Here is a 16,964-nt window from a genome sequence, read left to right on the forward strand (position 1 = left end):
CATATTTAAAAGTAGCTAGAGAACTATTTTTAGATTTTTATCTTAAAATTTGTTTTAATCGAATATAATCTAGATATTGATCTTAAATATTTATAGAGATGAACGAACCCGATGATATTAATCAAAGTTACGCTGGAATAGACTGAGTTATTAATAATAATATTAGGAATATAATGGATCTTTATCCGTTTAATTAAAATATAAGGTTCAACTCATGTGATTGATTATAATGGCTTTTTTAAATTTTGATATTATTGCTTTATGTCCATGATATTTTAAAGTATAAAACACTCTACCTTAATTTTACTATTTAAAAGGTATAAAAGTAAGTTTTCTACGAATATATTTAAATTCTATGATAAATAAATTTTACGTCTATTCCCCGTTAAAAATATGACAATAATTTAAAAATGCTTTTCCTTTTCCTGTATTATCGGAGAGAAAAAAAATGGATATGTCAATACAATGTGAAGTTAATTTTAAAAAATGGTAGATATTAACTTGTCTTTCTTTGACAAGTAGCGGTAGCGACTCTACCTTCAAGAGTAACGTTTAACAACTCTGATATGCGACATATAAAGGTACGCTAAACTAAGTTAAATGGTTATTTACAAAATGCGGATTCGCATCCCATTCAATCTAATTTTTCTTTTCTCCATAATAAAAGCAAATTATTATAGAAAAACATCTGATTATTATTAATAAGATTTATTAATCCCCCCCCCCTTCTTTTATCGCTTTTTAGTGATCAGAAATTTTGGAATGTCTGATGATCTAATATTCATTGTTTTGCCCTTCACGTGACTGGAAAATAAGCAGAAAAACTTGATCCCTTTTTAGTTATTAGGTTTATACGTAAGAATTGTTATTGGACTAGATGTTATTTTTGGAATAAAGGATTAGTTAGGGTATTTTTGATTAAACTTATAATGAACATCTGACGCATCTTGGTTTATATTTATACATATTTTATCAATTCTTTCGTTATTTATTTTACAATGAATATTCACTACAGTTTCTTTCGTTTTAGAAGGAAGGCTGGATAGAAGCAGTTCTGTAATCCTAAAATTTGTGGTGGGAACATGCGATTTCTCAAAAAAAAATAGTATAGGGCAACGCTGAAATGAGCTTGTTTTTCCAGGAATTTGAGGCAAATTTTTTTGAAAATTAAAAAGGTGGAAAAAAAACAACATTATTCGCCATAGAAAATCTTTTTTTTAATATTTTTCATAATATTAACCGCATTATTTGATTATCGTTTACAGAATGCATACTGTGACTTGTCAACCACTTATTAATATATAACGTTAATCATGAATACACTGGAAATATGTTTTATCATAAGACATGCAGGCAAATTCGGCGTAATGACATTCGTAAGCTGAAAGCCGCGCTCACAATTCTGCAGTACTTACGTGAAGTCATTTGATCGTAAATTCGTCCACTTTTCTAATTGGTCCATTTAATAGTTTTTAATTAAGATTATATCTTAATTATTAAAATATTGGAATTATATTAAATAAATGCATAAATAGAATAATTACCTGTATAAAAATTCGTATTAATAATTGGATCAAAATCTTATATCAGAGGAGGTCTTCCCAATAGATTCCCTCATTTTTAATTAATATTATAATCGGGAATTAGCATCCATTAACCTATTTGCATATTATCTATTTGATTTTCTTTGATACCAGTGTCTTCTGTTCTTTCTTCAATATTACTAATCCAAATTTATTTAGTTACCTAGCTTCTTGAGCTATTTCTCTAGAAATTATAAAAGAGATTTAGAACCTACTAGGCATATCCTTAAACGATTTTAGAACACGAATCGGTCGCTTTATTGATTTTTTCCGCTATAAGTAAACTGGTGTCTGAAGCCTTAAAGATAGATTGGATAATTTAAATGGAACATCTTACATCAAAGCGAGATCTGATCACTTTATAACCGGATAGGCAACCCGTTAAATTTTGCACTATTGCTGAATTTTTGAAATGCTATAGGGTCTCATAGTTATTCAAAACTTACTCAACAGTGTGAAAACTGCTTGACACCCATTGTATATCAAGTACCCTTCCAATCTTCGGCAACTGATTGCCCAATTTAGAAGATCCAACACCTTTTGATTTTTGTTGATATGCAATTACGTTAATATAATATCATTTTGTTTATAAAATATTTTATGTTTATTTTATGGTAAGAAAAATATTGATAATATGCTAAAATGCCATTATAAAAAAATCAAATATTTTAGAAGAGGCATGCCGTTCCCCTTACTTTTTTGAAATTTTCTGGCGGGACACGCTGAAAATTTTTAAAATCGGCGGGGGCATTACATGCTCCCCCAACCCTCTACACCCATGCATTGATGATAGGAGATTTAACAGTTGATGATCGAAGAATTTATAAAATCATTGTTAAAAAAAGAATAAATTTGTTAATTGCTTCCACTATGAATGCACCAACACTTAGAGATATTACAGATTTAACAGAATTCCTGTAAAATATTAAAAAAATAAGATGATTGATGCTAGTCACTCCAATATTTTTATTAGAACGTTATTATAAATTTATTTAATATTTGTTGTATATCATTATTAGGTCCACAACGTTACTTATATACGCCTGCACGCTGGTTTTCACCGTCATTTTTACCTTCACTCTTAAGCTCAAGCATCTATGGATAGTCTTTTTGAACATCGGATTTCTAGGGTTTTTTATAAAGAAATATTTATTTCTTCATTTTTTTATATTGATTTTATTTAAATATAACTTAAATACTTTTAAAAAGGAAGGAAGGAAGAAAAAAGAAAGAAAGAAAGTTAATATAATATTTTATCGTTTTTTATTATTAAAGCTTTAACTTTATCCCATATGACATAAACGCTTTCTTATTTTATTATACGTTTTAATTCAAATATACGTATTAATAAATTTTATTAATAAGTACAATAAAGATTTAAAAAAATTTTCAATTATTGGTAAAATAAAAAATATGTATGACTTTTATTATGTTATCAACACTATTAATATCGGCATTGTCGTTTCACTAATAAATATCTTTCTAATATTATATTAAATAGTATCTTAATATGTGGGGAACAATTTATGAATAGAAAATATTTGGTTCTAACTTCTAAGCTGAAGCTGGAATCTCTTAAATTCTGGACCTCTAACTCTGAACCCGAAACATTATTCACTTAAACCTGACATAAACCCTTTTTTTAGAACGGGGGTTCACAGCCCTGCTTTTATCATAGATAGGTAATTATAATTATAAATAGGCACGCAAACTTTTGAAGCGATGAATTTATATTAATGGGCAAAATGGAATGACTGGCCATAATTTTGATTTTTTCTGAAAGGGATTACTAACTTGGCTTTCAAACAAATTTAATATCAATGTGTAGCCCAATCCTTAATCTTTGAGATAAAATTTGAATCAAAGCTCTATAATAGTTTGTGAGCTAGATGAGGTTATGTGACAGTTATTTAACTTACCATATGCTCTGTTATAACTGGCCATATATATTATTTAAGAACATTATTGAAAACATAATATTACTATATAAAATACTTGTAAGTGAACCTATGTTTATATTTCTTCATTTTTTAAGTATTTAAAAACCTAATTATACACTTAATTAATTAATATTAACCTCTTAATTTATCATCAGAATCATTTATTTAATGATAATATTAAAATTATTATCTTAATCATCTGTATGTAAGGCATACTTAATAAAATTAGACATCCATCTATTTAATGATTTTATAAATTATTTCTTAATGATCTACAACATTAAAATGCTTATTTCAATAATTTAACCATTCATCATAAAATTTTATGATGTATAGTAACCTAATTAGACATAATTATTATATTATGATTATACATTAACAATAACTTTTATTAATTTATAAATAAGAAAATTATAAAATATTTACATAAATAACAAGCAAATAAATCATTAATACTGGTACATTTAGCATGAGCCCATTCTTCGCAATGCATACTTAATCCACTCCCCCCCCTTTCTTTCTCTTTTAATACTCCTTCTTGCATATAATACACACTCACCTGCTCATAGCCAAGGGAGGGGGTTAGCCCCCCTCAAAGAAAAATTTCGCCCTCCGACGATACAAAATTTGTCCCCTAAATATGGTCCCCAAAAAATTTTCTGGCCCCCAAATTTTAAATATTTTTCGACAAAAAAAACACTAATATAATCTTGATGAATTCTTCAGCTTCCATGATGATTTATCTCAACCTTATCTTGAATATGGTAAATCTGTCAATATTATCGAGATTAATTAATTAAACAATTGGGATAAATTGTAGATATTACAAAATACTTTCTGCTTATCACGTGATGTTACTTTAAATGCCAACTATTAATAAAATATTTTAAAAAATTGAAATAGAACGAATATTCTTTCATGAAGAAAACGAATACCTTATCAAAATACCGATTTTTCTAGTGTGGTTTACAATATTAAACATGGCAAACTACTTCTTACCTAACACGATTTATCATACTTAAACTTTAATTGTAGATCAATACATATGAAATATTAAAATAATATATTTATAATTTAAAGATGACGAATTTTCTTTTAAAATATCCGATTTCCTAGTGGATTATAAATGAGCCACTCAGGCACCGTGAGGTGCTCAGACAAACACCTCATATTATATATTACCTATTTCCACCATTAATATTTGAGTATAACTTAAGTTATTCAATATTTTCATTTTTGACATTTTACTTCCAATTGTTTGTGAGTCAATGAAAGATAGACGTAAAAAAAATTTAGTTTTAATGGCATATGAAAAAAAAACCCCAAAATGTATCTTATGTTAAAATTTAAAAATAAAAATTATATTTTAGTTTGTACATTTTTATTATTTTTACAAATTTTCAATAAAAATTCCAAAAATTTCCTGAGTGCCTAACTATTTTTTTATTTCAAAAAATATTGGCCCTCCCAAATAAACAGTTCCCCCCCCCCACCAACTTGAAATTGGCTACGAGCCTGGCCACTCATCATTACTCTTCTTCAGATTTAGGAAACTTTAACTCATATTTTTTTGTTAAATCAGGCACAAATATTATAATTTATATAATTAAATCTATGATAACTAATAGCAGGTAATTCTATTATATAATCAATATCATTAAAAAAATGTTCTCACATATTTATAAATTAATAAACCTATAAAAAACTTATTAGCTAGCGGATAACCTAATATGTAATTAATATGATTAAAATTTCTTTTAACATTTATAGTATTTAACTATTTTATACCAAAGTCCATGAATGATCTGCCACTGTATTATATAATCTTTTAAAATTTCTCCCTAAGGTTTAATGAATATTAATCTATTTATATTCCAACTCATGGTCTTCTTAAAGTTTTTTGTAGTAATATTATATTTAATTGATACTGATATTATGAATTTTTTAGCCAATTGAAGCTGTTCATCATTTGCATTTTTACCAAATGTTTTTTTACTCAAGCTTTTCATTTCAATATTATGAATTTGACTAGATACTCACCTGTTAATTATCATTAAATGCTTATTAAATAAAACTTGTAAACTCTATTTTTTTTGTTTGAATAATGTTAAATGCCTAAGGATAATATTCATATAAAATATCAGTAATTTAAACGAGTGATTTTTTCGCCAAACCAAGAAAAAATGTATAACGTGATTTTTCTATATTAAAAAAAATTTTTTTTTTAATATTTTTATTAATTGGATTTCTCTATTCAATAAACGATCTTAGGTAAGATACATATCATAAATATGCACATTTTTTTTTAATAGAAATTGGTACAATAGATAAAAATTTAAAGGGTGGTAGCCAGTTTTTAAACATGGCCATTTATGCCACTTTCTCTCCATATTATTTTTATTATAATATATAATTGCTCTTGTCCCAGATGCTAATGAGGAGCATTATATCTATGATGAAAAAAATATATTCTTATTATCACCGCCAGAGGCCTGCAGTGGTAAAATTTTTAGGCCTAATGGGAGTTTAGTTTATGCCCAGTCCGGCCTATCTTCAATTTTTTACTAATATTGCTGGGCCCTGCCTGGTTTTAAATTGAATACAAGGCCTAAACCAAAATATATCTTGTTGATTGACCACCAGATGGTTTATCACTTCTTTGAAATATCAAATACTGGGTTTACCGTTGTTTTCGAACAGAAACTCTTAATATGAAAGTACAAAATACGTAAACAACTTGTTCTCATTCAATTCGAGCATCATAAAAAAAATTCTTTTTTAAAACGCGCATTTATTAAAAAATATAATTTTCAATAAATCAGCTGAATATCTATAAAATTATTTTAAAAATTTTAATTAAAATTATTTGCTTTATGATTTTGTGCATTAGTATTGTATCGAAATAATTTTGAAAAAAAAAATTAATTTATAACTAAATATTTAATATTGTTTTAATAATTAATGGACGTCTTGGCTAAGCAAGGATTTATATATTCCTTCAAGTTAATGGTTAATTTTGGGTTTTGACTAAACTGCAAATGTTTGGGTAAAATGTTTTTCATATATTCTATTAATTGAGTTGAGATTCATTATTTTTTGCTATAAGTATAAAATTAAATTACTAGATATATTCAATAATAAATATAAATTAATAATTATATTTCATTTAATCTATATTTATATTTAGAAAAAAATACAATAAAATATATAATTCAAATAATATTCTATCCGCATGTTGGCGTTTATTGTTTAAATATATAAAATTATTTTTATCATTTTAAAATCTACACGATTAAATATAAAGTAATATCTGCATATAAAGGTTATATTTAAATAAGTTCATTTGCCGATAAATTAAATATTTAAAAGTGCAATATTATCTTGTAATTTCATACATTTTAATTACTTTTTTATTATTATTTTATTCTAATTTATCTAAAAGTACTATAATAAATTCTTTTTACAATATAATATATCGTATAAATATTAGACAATTAAAAAAACATTTATTCATTTTACCTTTTACCTTTTATTTACTGCTAATGATATATATCGTTGAACTTGATTAATTTTTTTTAATCTATTTTATTAAAATCTTAAATTGACCGAGACCGACTTTATTTAAAAAATATAATTTTATTTTAATTTAGGTTTTTATATTTAAATATATATAAGTAATAAAATTTAACCATTTACAATTTAAATCGTTATTTGTTTCAATCAATTTTTTTTAGATAATAAATGGACTAAAGTTTATTTTTAATATATAATTTTTAAAAATATATATAAAACAATAATTTAAAATTATTTAATAAATGCCAACTTGCGGAGTGTATATTATTGAATTACATTTTAATTTTTTTTAAACATAATTATATTAAAAGATTTAGATCGTCTATTAATATATTGGATGAAATGAAATATAATTATTAATTTATATTACTTTATTATTGAATTGTTAAGTTCAAATTTATATATAAAACACCGTTAGGTTCAAATCTAATAACATTTATATAAATAATTGTTGTGAATTTTAGAATTAATTTGCATAAAGATTTCTTTTGGATTTTGTTGTACTTTATATGTAATTTGCATAAGGAATTTTTGTGGATTTATTGTTATAACGCTTGATAAAAAGATTATATTTGAATAGTTATGATTAGTTATAAGAAGATTGAAAAGAGTATAAAAAGGCAAATTTTTATGATATAAAAAATCTTTGTTTTTTTAAAATTATTAACTTTTTTAATTTAATTTTATTTTATTTTTTTATGATTTTTACTATTATAATTTTGAATAAAGAATTAAAGTGGATTTTATGATTTCGTAATTCCTAATTATTATTAATTTCCTTTTATATATATATATTTGTTTTCTATTTTTATATTTAGGTTTTGATGCACAATGACAAACTTGTCGTTGTGACAATTACTAATAAATTAAATTTATTTTACTTAAAAGTAACAATCTATCATCAGCAACAATTTGCTTGTTACAATTTGTAATTTTTGGATTAATATATGAAAAGGTTGATCTTTTCATTCTTGTATAATTATAAAATTGGAAATGTGTGTAATCGCAATTTATATTGATATATTCAGAAAAAGATTTCTTTTAACATATATTTGAGATGTCTTGCACCTTTTCCTTCCTTAATTTTTTTTAAGTAAATACAAGGCAAGCAATTTTTTTGTTTTAAAATTAGACATTTCATATTGAAAAAATAAAACTTAACGCTTCAATTTAAACATGGTTGCGTTTACGTTTTTACATGCATTTTGAAACGCTGCGTTTACGTTTTTACATGCATTTTGAAACGCTGCGTTGAAACGTTCTTGTGCGCACTATAAGTCTCAACCTTTCTAATTTAAATTTCTAAGTTTCAACTTACTTTCAATTTCTTATAATTTTTAATTAATTTAAACACTTTTTATAAATTCATTTTCTTTATTTGTATTATCAAATTCAATACAATAATTTTCAACAGTATATTATAAAAATCCATATAATATAAAAGTTTTTTTTTATCAAAAAAAATGAAATATCCAAAAGTATTTTTTATTAATATTTTTTTACAATAATAGTATTTAAGAATCGCCCAATCAACAATGAGCATTATTATTGATTGGCTTATTTATATAGTTACAACAAAAAAAAATATTATAACTTTTATAAACTACATAAAAACTAGGACAATAACTTTTATTTTGTAAGATCGAAAGATAAAAAAAAAGAACTATAATATCAAACCATGTTACAGATACGTTTTTTTATAATTCCATAAAAACACGAGCGCGAGATAATTATTTTTGAGATTTAATAAACTACTTTATAAAATCAATAAAAAAAACATAATTATAGACGTGAATTTATCTAGCAATTTAATTTTTATAACATGTTTATATGCTAAGTGAATCTTATAAAATTACCTAAGAATTTGCAGTTTACCTTGGCATTTATAGTTTACCCAGATTTCCAATTTCGTCAACCTGTCAATTTTCTTTTTTCATCATTCATTTTAAAAAATATATAAATAATATATGTTCCTTCCAAGTTCCAACTAATTAATAACATGCGATTTCACAGTGTTGTTAAATGGCTCGATTTTAGCCGATTTTTAAAAACAGTTAACTCAAGATTTTAGCCAGAATAACATTGCCAAAGCTTTGAGAGTTCTCTGATAGATGTCCAAACCTTTGTGCCATCTATGAGCAGAATCTTCAGGCTTAGGTTATTTTTTTGGCTAAAATATTGAGTTAGCCGTTTTTAAAAGTCGTCTCAAATCGAGCCGTATAATAACACTACGATTACATTTATTAAACGAACAAATTTCTCTTTAGTGTTTTCAAAATGATACAACGATGGTCCTTTTAGAAAATAAAATTACTTGATGTCATCCTTTCAAACCTCCTTCATTAAAAGAATTTGATTCTATATTACTTTCCAAATCTTATATGGCAAAATTATCCTCTTAAAGAATAAGGATATCTGAGTTTTTTTTCTCTGTGCAAAAATCACAACGTTCTTTTTATTAAAAATATAAGCTTACCGTTATTTTTTTATTAAAAAAATATAACTTATTTCGATTATTTTAATCATATATTTTTATGCATATATTTTTATGCAATACCATTGATGCACAAATTTATTTTAAGCAAATTAATTTATTTAAATATTTTTATAATTTTATAGATATTCAGCTTATTTTTATTGAATAAATTTGATAAGATTAGTGTAAAACACTATTTTTTAATAAATATTTGATATAAAATGTTGTTTACATATTTTGTGCTCTCATAATAAGAGTTTCTGTTCGAAAACAACGGCAAACCCTATATATATATATAATTATTCTGGCTCGGCCCGACCCAAAAAAATTTTTTTAGACATATGGGACAAGTAACGGGCCGGGCAATGCAGATCCCCGATCACAGTATCAAACTTATCAAAGTATGCCGCCCTTAAATTTTCAGAATTTTGTTATTTCAAATAATTTTGGGTGTATTTTATAATTTGTTTCAAAGTAAATTTTAAAAAATTTAAATATTAGCAGTAAAGGAATTAAATGATTCCATGATTTTCCAACCAACTGATATATAATGTTAAATTGGTCTGGTTTGGCAAAGTCCTGTCAAATTAAAGCCATCTATAAATTGTTTAGAATTTATTTTTAGATACTTTTTATAAAAAAAAACTATACTTTTTTTAAAAAAAACTATATTTTTTTTGTATTTACGATTTGTAAATTATTATTTATTTATGTTTAAAAAGATTTTTTATGAACGGTTATTTGCCTGTTGGATTCGAATTTGCAGCCGAAATCACTTATCCACATTCAGCCGGCATATCTTCGGGTCTTTTAAACGCGTCAGCCCAAGTTTGTCCTTAATTTATTTTATTTGACATAAATTTAATCATAACAAAAGATAAAGCTCTCATAGTCACAATTTTCTTTGAAAAGAGAAGTATCTTCCTTCCTTTTTTTCTTTAAGAAACTAACTGAGACCAGTTCCATTAATTCTTAAAATTACTTAAAAACTCTTATTATTATAAATCTTATAACTGAATGGAATTTAAAGTTGTGAAGTTTTTTGAATAAAAAGAATTTTTTATTTTATGATTTGAATATTAAAATGTGAGACGAATATTAAAATTATTGTTAACGAACTTGAATGTACTGAGAATATTATTGTTAATTTTAATTTTGAATATAAAATTATTTTTGAATAATTTTTTTTTGTGAATATTTAATCTGTTAACATATATAAACCCCGAATTTGTGAATCGATCATTATTCATTTTTTTTTATTTAATAAATTTGGAACTACATAGTTTGGATTACTAAAGTATTAATTTATATTTAAGACATTAATATTTATATTTCTATTCATACCAAAAACATCGAAATTTAACAGAATGTAAAGGTTTTAGAAATAAGTGAATTCAGTGATTTTAACTTTTAAATAGGTTACTTAACATTTTTAGAACTGTCAACTCATTATGCTAAAATACTATAACTAGACAGTTTTTACAAAAATATTTTCTTTTTGCATATCTTATCAAGATTTTCGGTATAATATTCACATTGGGAATGGGTGAATTGAGTGACTCTATATCGGTTTATGCCGCCAATATATTACTTTGCGTTTCGCTGCTTTTCGGAGCTTTGTTAACTAGTAAAACCAATCAAACTATTTTATAGTTACAATATAATCAAATTTTTTTTTAATATTCCAATTTAAATTTTTTTATATAATATTTTTTCCCCCTTATTATTACAGTTGGGATACGTTCTGAATTAAAACGGGAGCATATAAATATATCTCACAACCAAGCGGTAATTTTCTATTATATACATTATTTTGCTTGATTTGAAATAAGAGGACCAATCATAACTTCTAAATATTAGAAAAAATTTGTTAAATAAATGAATTCGACTACCCTTGTGGGAAATATAATCTACCAATTTATTCAAAATTTTTCATTATCCCAATCACGTTAAATATAGTTTACCAATAGTTTGTGCAAATTTTTCATTATCACAATCACCTTAAATATAGTTTACCAATAGTTTGTTGCAAATTTTTCATTATCACAAATTTTATTGTGTTTATTTTTTTTAAAAAAAGAAATTTTTGATTTTATCTTGAAAAATATTTTAATGGTAATAGATTTTGCCATATTATTTTAAAAAATCTCTGTTCTTTATTTATTTATTTTTCAAACTGCAATATTTTTTAAAAAAATAATATTTAGCTTGTTTTCTTTTTCGCTTTTTCCTCCGTTTGAATAAAACTTCAGTATTTTATTTTTATATCCCTGACTAAAACCAATATTTTTCACATTTTTTGCAAAAAGCGTATTGTCTTTCTAAAGACCCACTTATAATCAGGCGCTTAGTTTAAATCTAATCATTATATTGGAACCCACTTTTATAATTTGCTGAAGAGCTACCGTTGCGAAGACCATAATAAGTCTTTGTGCATTTTCCTCTAAAATAATCGAATCTCAGCATTCCTGATTATAATTCAAATCCAAAACACGTTGAAATTATTTCGAGAGAAAATTTGCTAATTAAGATTAGAGCCAAAGGGAATTCATTTTAAAAAAAAAAATTAAATTTAAGATGATAAAAACTAAAAAAGGAAATTTTTTATACGTTATAAATTTCGATTACACATCTAATTAGCAAAACGGGAATGTCGATTTCATAGATATGAAGAGCAACGTAAATAATAATATTAATGATCATAAGAATTCACCTAAAAGTAACGAAGTCAATTTAAATATGATGCCCAAGCAAAACGGCAGCACGGATCCCGAATTAGATAAGGGTGCTGAACCATCATCCCCTTTCCTGAATGGTGAATCGAAAGATAAATGATTACGATATTTTAAATTATATAAAATGTTTTATTTTTTTAAATCAATATTAACAAAGATGCAAATAAAAACAAATTTTCCAATTTACTTGACGATCTTATTTTTATACGTTTAAATATTGTGCATAGTGAATATTTATAATAACAGCCAAATTGTTTATTAAAAAATTTTTTGTCGTTTATTATATATGATTTAACATGTATAAACATTTATATCTTGTAAAAATTACCTATATTTACCATTAAATCATTTTCCAATTTTTTTTATCTAAATTTTATTTTACAATTTTATTGTTATTTGTATTTGTATAAAGTTATAGTTTTATACTAAATCATCAATCTCAACTGACCTTCCAAATTTTTTTCCAAATAGAAAATTTAGTTTTTATTTTTAAATGTTTTTTTTTTTAAAAAAAAATAGTATTATTATTTTAGATTAGTATTTTCGAAATAAAATTTTTTTTATTCTGATGAAAACATTTTTAGCTTTATTATTTTGATGAAGAGAATAAATGTTTTATATATGTTATATATTAAGAAATTAAATTAAAGATTTTTTTAAAAATTAGGTCCTTATTTATAATTTTTATTCAATATCAGCCATACCAATAAATGACATTAGAACATGAATTATATAATTGATAATCAAGATATATACAAAACTATTTTATATTGTATTTAATTTATTATTTTAAATATTTTACGAATTCCACGATTAATGCAAATAAAATATTTAGTTAGTAACTACGAAATTAATTTTTTAAGCGCTACTCTAATAATAATATTATTGTTATAATGCTGTCTTTTTTTTACAAAATTATATTATTTTATCATTTAAAAAAAATCTGAATATATTAAAAATAAATTATGTTGATTAAATATTGTATGTCGTCTCCCTTTCTTTAATATTCATGCCTAAAAGACAATTATAAATCGATCTTAGACACTCATAAGCCAATGGTTCTAAAGCCCTCCTGATGACTAAAATGTAAAATAATACTATATAATAGATGCTAACTTTATGTTGACTGAGAAGTTATCCCCCACCGTTCTAGAGCGCCATTTTAGGTCATTAACTTACCCCTTGGGAAATGTTGGTTTTTATGTTTTTCCATAAAATAGTCTAAACAAGTTGCTATATTTTATAATAAAGGACACCCATTTTTTTGAAATGTAAATCAACCATATTCCCTTGCCTAGGTTACATTCTTGAGGAAGTGGATTTCAGTTTAAAGAAAATTATTCCAAGCTAGGCTCTAACCAGCGACAAAATATATATACACCTCCATTTAGTTTCAGACCACAACCAGCGTCTACATGAGTGGGGGGGGGGGGATTACGAATTAAATTTCCGGGTTGGAGCAAAACATATATTTATTGTGTTTTTGTTATAGTATCTAATATACATACAAAGATTGATAATCGACGAAATCTATATATGTATACAATACAATCAGTCATTTAAGTTATTTTATAAAAAAAATTTATTTTGAATAATTTCTGCTATATTTTTAAATGATACCATTTAAAAGTGGGTAAACATTCTATCCGCAAACTAACTTTCATGCCAAACTATATATTCATGAATGCGAGGGTTTTTAATTCATATTCTAGGAAATAATTTCTTCACATTCACAATTTTATATAGTAGAGTATTGATATAAGTTATTATTGGTAAAATATGTGAAAGGATTTATAATTTTGATGGGAAATCGAAGGTAGAAAAAGATTTTCTAAGGGGGTAGGTATAAATTTTTGAGGGGGATATGCCTCCAATAAATTTTGCATCGTTTAAAAGCTTGTCATAACTGCCATTCAAAAAATAATGACATTAATCTATAATAAAATAATAATTAACTGATTTTATTAGATTTAATGAAAAATATATAAAACTTAAGGGCTATCTAACTCGGATGAAGTGTGACGTAGTTTTTAGTATCTTAAGGGAATAGAGGGTGAGATTGTGATAATTTACAGGCGAATAAAAATACTTTTTTTATTAAAAATTAAATTTTAAATATAAATCCACAATTTATTTATTGAAATATTAAATTTGTGATGTGAGTTAGCGAAAAAATTAATATCTTATCCTTTTATTAATACCATTTTATTTTTGAGATTTATTTATAAAGCCCAGTAACATTTGTTGAAAAAAATCTACTCATAGTTTTTTGTCATAGTAAAAAAGTTTATCTTTATCTATATAAATAATATATAATAATTACTTTGACTCTGAGAATTAATTTCCAATTTTTATATTAATACATAATGTATAATAATTATTTTTATATCATTTATAAATTAATATATATATAACATTTGATTTTCGATTATTTTAAATTTAGCTTATAAAATATAATAATTTGAAATGTTTATCGATGATAAATAAAAATTATTACATGTCGAATTTTATGTAGTTTTAATAAATATAAAAATAAATTGCTAAATATTTTATAAAGAAAAAGTAGAAAAAACCCCAGCCCTTTAGAAAAATGGACCCCCTCACCCCCCCCCCTCCCAAAAAAAATCCTAGCTATGTCACTGATTTTTCAATAGATATAAAAATATGTTAATTAAAATACTATATAATGAAATTTTTTAAGAAATAGGATAATTATGCTTGCATATATATATATTGGTTTATTGCTTGATTAAATAAAGGTTTACAATTGCTTCCATACTTTTAAAGGAAAAAACAGGTCTCCTTTCATTTCTAAAAATGTAGTTTATATGTTAAAATATAAAAAATTATTTTCTATGCCTGAAGATTACCAATTGTTTTTAATATATCTGATAATTGTTAAATATTTAGTCAACATGTAAATACACTTCATTTTTTGAAAATAATTGTAAATAATATAGGATGGGGGGGGGGCGTTAATATCTAAATATCTGCTCGTTTTATTATCCGTAAAATACTATTGATTTGTTATCAGCAGCGTCATTAGAAGTGGGGTGGAGGGGTCTCATTGGCTGGAGTCCCTTGAACATTTTGAATTTTTTAATACCATGTTATCTAAAAAAAAATAAAAGTCATTTTGAAAATGTTAGGTAAAAAGAGGTCATTTAATATTTTTTAAAAAAATTTTGTGGCCCCTAAGATTATAAAGGCTAATGACGCCCCTGATCGTTATGTCATATAAGCAAGAAAAGTTAGCATCTTTTTCTTATTAATAGGCATATTGCACACAACTATCATCTCCTAATGTAACATCATAGTAAGTGCATTGTCCTTTTGTCATATATAACATCAGAGCTAGACTTGGAATCTCTCATTTTCATCTTATTGAGTTATGAAATTGGAAGTAATCTATGTGTAGCTTGACCACTATTTTTGTGCAGACTGCAGTTATCTATGCGCGCAAGAGAAAAAGAGCCTTACTTAAATGCTCATGGGAAGTAAGAAGATGTAGAAAAGCTCGTGGTAGATTAAATAAAAGTTTTGAATATGGGGGTTTTGGGCTAGGTAAATTTTACTTTTTATTTTGCACTGTGACGTAGAAGGGAGAACCTGGAACAAAATCAGGAATAGACAATACAATACTAATACAAAAACGATCACTTATCTATTTAACTAATGTTTAGGTCCACTTTTTGTAGATTCTATAAATATAAAATAAAAGCAACTTAGGTAAACAGGTTTGAACAAGTTTTACCTTGTTCCAAAGTTGAAAGTATCTGGAAAAAATACATATTAAATAATATCCATAGGAAAGGATTTAAAATACTTTCAATTCATATTTTGAAGATTCAAAATAAAACACAGAATCCCGAGAAAAAATTAGAAGTTAACGATTATTGATATTGAATGAGAAAATTAAATTCCGGCTAAAGTAATATTTTTAAAAAATTAACGACAAGAAAACGACATAGATGATTTATAAAATATTATCCATTCATATATACTATAATCTCATTTGGATATGTATCGGCAATATTAAATTTATAATTATTCTTAAATTCTAAAAAAGTGCAACATCAGCAGCGTCTACATGGCAGAAAATTTGATGGAGATAAACCCACCTACAAAATCTACCCCTACCCCGCCCCCTAAAAAATTCCGAGTCTTTCGGCAGCGATATTGGCCCCACGATATTTAATAAGCTACCATTTATTATCTCACAACAAATTTTATTTACATACTTTCAGGTCTGTTTAGGCTAGAAAAATAATTAAATCTCTAATTCTTGCTAATAATCAATCGGCAATTGAAAAGCTGTTTGTGCCACTCCATTGAAATTGATCGTTGAATGAGAAGAAAATATAATCTGGGAATCTTCAATAACTTTGGATGTTTGATAATTATTAAATAAAGAATATAGTTAAAATCTGTTTACCTTTCGGAAATCTTATTTCTAATTATAATATATAAAGTATTTTGATAAAATTTTAAATGATTTATTAAATTTTTACAGTAAATTAATTATTAAAATTAATCAGAGTTGTACAAAAGATCTTCTTTGAAGATTTTTGAGCTAGATCTAGCTCAAAAATTTGAGCAAGATCTTTGAAGAACGTAAAATTTGTAGATCTTTTTTTTTTAAATTTTGTGTAACGAT

The 16,964-nt window shown here is 24.8% G+C and overlaps 1 protein-coding gene across 1 annotated transcript in view; it reads left to right on the forward strand.

The window, feature by feature from the left end:
• Nucleotides 1-13,177, forward strand: part of LOC135928286 (heme transporter FLVCR1-like) — a 28,729-nt gene extending 15,552 nt beyond the window's left edge. Inside the window, exons 6-10 of the mRNA XM_065464705.1 lie at nt 2,603-2,713; nt 10,295-10,400; nt 11,088-11,199; nt 11,305-11,360; nt 12,213-13,177. Coding sequence (XP_065320777.1) covers nt 2,603-2,713; nt 10,295-10,400; nt 11,088-11,199; nt 11,305-11,360; nt 12,213-12,407 — 580 coding nt within the window. The 3' untranslated portion in view covers nt 12,408-13,177. The remainder of the gene's footprint in view (nt 1-2,602; nt 2,714-10,294; nt 10,401-11,087; nt 11,200-11,304; nt 11,361-12,212) is intronic.
• Nucleotides 13,178-16,964: the final 3,787 nt, after the last annotated feature.

This window comes from Gordionus sp. m RMFG-2023, chromosome 4, assembly GCF_954871325.1.
Source record: "Gordionus sp. m RMFG-2023 chromosome 4, tfGorSpeb1-WG-v2, whole genome shotgun sequence".
Classification (NCBI taxonomy): Eukaryota; Metazoa; Nematomorpha; class Gordioida; order Chordodea; family Parachordodidae; genus Gordionus; species Gordionus sp. m RMFG-2023.